General features: G+C 40.4%; 1 protein-coding gene across 4 annotated transcripts in view; it reads left to right on the forward strand.

The window, feature by feature from the left end:
* The first annotated feature begins 2,198 nt into the window (after positions 1–2,198).
* Positions 2,199–3,309, forward strand: part of LOC116702806 (TANK-binding kinase 1-binding protein 1) — a 49,166-nt gene continuing 48,055 nt past the window's right edge. For 2 of the 4 annotated variants that reach the window (XM_032537275.1, XM_032537277.1), the window contains exon 1: positions 2,199–2,310. In XM_032537275.1, the coding sequence (XP_032393166.1) occupies positions 2,249–2,310 (62 nt within the window). In that variant the 5' untranslated portion in view covers positions 2,199–2,248. The remainder of the gene's footprint in view (positions 2,311–3,309) is intronic. The other 2 variants (XM_032537278.1, XM_032537279.1) reach the window with 1 other exon arrangement.

Consider the following 3,309-nt stretch of genomic DNA (forward strand, 5'->3'; position numbering starts at 1 on the left):
CCGTGATGACCTTGACTATGTATGAACGTATTGTGGGTTCTGTGTATGAGGCCAGCAGGCCATTATTTATCTATCCTTATAAAAGAGAGAGCATCAAGCCAGGGTGGAATAGATATGTAGCAGTTCACCATGCTGAAGCGAAGGTTGGATTTGAGGCCTGGGTTCAGGCAGGCAGGCCGAGAGAGGGGCCAGTCTTGGAACTCAAAAAGCGTACTAATGCAAGTTATAAATATGCACTACGTTATGTCAACAAACACGAGAAAGAAATTAGGGCGGACTCTATGGCTGAAAAGCTCCTAGGTAGTGATGTTAATGGCTTTTGGAAGGAGGTGAGAGCTCTGAACAGGGACAGTACATCATTACCATGCAACGTAGAGGGCGTCTCTGGGGCTGATAACATAGCAGAGTTGTGGAGGCAACATTACTTTGACCTATTTAATTGTGTTAAAAGTGAACCGTATGAAGTTGGCCATGTCGTCTATGGTGAAAAAGTTGGAATTACAGCCAATAGATCCATCTAGCTTTAACACAGTAGCTGATAATAAAGCTGCGGATCAGATCATATTACTGCAGAGCACTGAAATGGGCCAGCCCGGGTTGCAGTTTCTTGCCATTTGTTTACTGGTTAGTCTCATGGGGTGTTACCAGACTCTCTGTTGTCCATTACTTTGGTGCCGTCATTAAGGACAAAGCAGGAAAGGTGGGGAGTGTGGACAATTATAGACCTATTGCTTTAGCTAGTGTATTATCAAAAGTCCTGGAAAGAATTTATTAGATAGGTGGTGGTGTATTTGTATAGTTAGATAACCAGTTTGGTTTCAGGCCAAGCATGGTACTGATCTATGTACTATGCACTAAGGAAATGGTGGGAACCTACAGAAGACAAAAATCCTCTGTTTTTATTGGTTTTATTGATGCCTCCAAGGCTTTTTGACCGAGTTAATCACCACAAGCGTTTTTAAAACTGAGCCAAAGAGGAGTACCAAATGGTATAATCAGGATCCTGGCTTTTTGGTATTCCAATCAGAGATACGATCAAATGGAGGGATGTCTTCTCTAGTCCGTTTGGTGTCGGTAATGGCGTCCGTCAGGGGGGGATATTATCTCCGGCCCTTTTTAATATTTACATGGATGACCTGTCTGACCAGCTGAGACAGTGTAAGACAGGATGCATGTGGGTAACATACTAGTGAACATACTCATGTATGCTGATGTGGTGTTGTCTCCCTAGCAGTGCAGGGTTTCAAGAGCTGTTAAATATATGTTTCAAATATGGGGTTGAATATGACGTGAAAATTAATGGCAAGAAGAGTGGTTATGTTTGTAGGGTTAAAGAGGATAAGGACCTAAATTTTCCATCTTTCCATCTTGCGGGGCATGTGCTTACTGTTGGATGCAAAATTAAGTATTTGGGTCACATCATAACAGATCAAATGTCAGATGATGAGGACATGTATAGGCAACGTCGCATGTTATATATGCAGGCTAACATACTTGCCAGGAAGTTTTCCTGGTGTTCTGTTACTGTCAAGACAAAACTCTTTAAAGCATATTGTACTACTTTTTACACTGCCCCCATGTGGGTCAAGTTTAAAAAGGCAAGCTACAATAAGCTGCGGGTCGCTTATAATGACTGTTTGCGTATTCTACTTGGGAAACCCAGGTGGTGTAGTGCAAGTGACTTGTTTTGTCAAGCAGGAGTTATTACTTTCTCCGCTTTACTGAGGAATTTGATGTATAAATGGATCGGTCGCTTGAATTCTTCTTGTAACTCTGTCATTTTACATTTGATTGACCCAAGGTTCAGTGCTCTGCGATACCAGTCCCCCTTATGGGATTACTGGTATAGTTGTCTTATTTGATTGGTGTCTGTCTTGTGTATCTGTATGTTTCTCTGTTGTTGCTTTTGTATTTTTTTATGGACCATGAGCTAAATAATAAAGGCTCTATCTATCTAATTATATATATAATATATAATAGATATATATATAATATAATATTATTATATTATATATATATATATATATTATAATTATATAATATATATACACATATATATATTCTGTATGAATATATAATTTTAAATCCTTTAACGAGGTTAAGAAAAAATTATAAATGTAGTTATTCTCTCAACTCCCTTTTTCGTGACGGTCAGAAGGGGAGGAACACACACACACAAACACACACACACACACACACACACACACACACACACACACACACACACAGCTGATGTCAGACTCGAGTCATGTCGACCCTCCTCAGCACCATGCATCAGCACCGTCATCTTCATGGCTTTTCTACAGAGATGTAAGTAAAACCGGCTCCACCGTCGTATCTGTCCTCCCAACTTCCCAATCTGGTGTGCCTGTCGCTGATAAATGCATGTAGCTTGTATGTATGGCTCTGTTTGCGAAAAGCCTGGTTTACCGGTAAAAACGCGGTTTAGTGTTTCCGAGTGGGTCGATTGTTTTGGTTGCGCAGCGGTGGATGCTGTCGGCACTCAGCAGTGACGCTGTAATAGATGGATATCATCACCGAGGCTACATGAACATTACAGAGAGAATGTAAAAGAGGAGCATCACCAAACTCGATACTGTTAAAGAACATTATCTTCAGCCAACGCACTGGGGGAATATTCTAGGAAGATTAGAAGGTGCCATATATACCTTGGCTTCAGGGTCTTTTGGGTACTGGCGGTCCTGGTTATAACATACAGAATAGATGGGAACATTTTTATTCAGTATCGAGGCTATAACGAGGCTATTATAGAGCATGGATGCACGCGTTGCGTTTAGGGTTGTCGGATTTCTGCAACACAGCTATGCAATGTGGAAATGATTGGATTTTACGTCATTTAAGGAATGAGAGGACAGGCAGCTCAACTGTAACCTCCCTTTCATACACATGTATGCTTTAGGATTAGAGATGGCATGCATTTCAGTAGCCAATTTGTGCCTCTCATGTAGGCCTATTAGCATGTATTCAGGAGGTGGGCATCTATTTCTGTATAAGATAATTAAACAGCGATGTTGCCACTTGCCATTGTTTGACATATTTGCAGAATTCTCAAATCTTTTCAAACCATCTGGATGACAAAATATTCAGTCAGCTGAATGATAAAATAAAAATAAAAAACCTTTAAGAAGCCGCGACTCCTTTTAGGGCTCCAAGCACTAATGCTTTTTCATAAGCCTCAAATCTCGATAAATCAATGCAGCAAAAGTTATTTTACTGGGGAAATATCCCCCTTAATTCTTTGAACCCATAGCAACATAACAAAAACATTGTTTAAGATTAGTAATGCTG

Source organism: Etheostoma spectabile, chromosome 15 (genome assembly GCF_008692095.1).
Source record: "Etheostoma spectabile isolate EspeVRDwgs_2016 chromosome 15, UIUC_Espe_1.0, whole genome shotgun sequence".
NCBI classification, from domain to species: domain Eukaryota; kingdom Metazoa; phylum Chordata; class Actinopteri; order Perciformes; family Percidae; genus Etheostoma; species Etheostoma spectabile.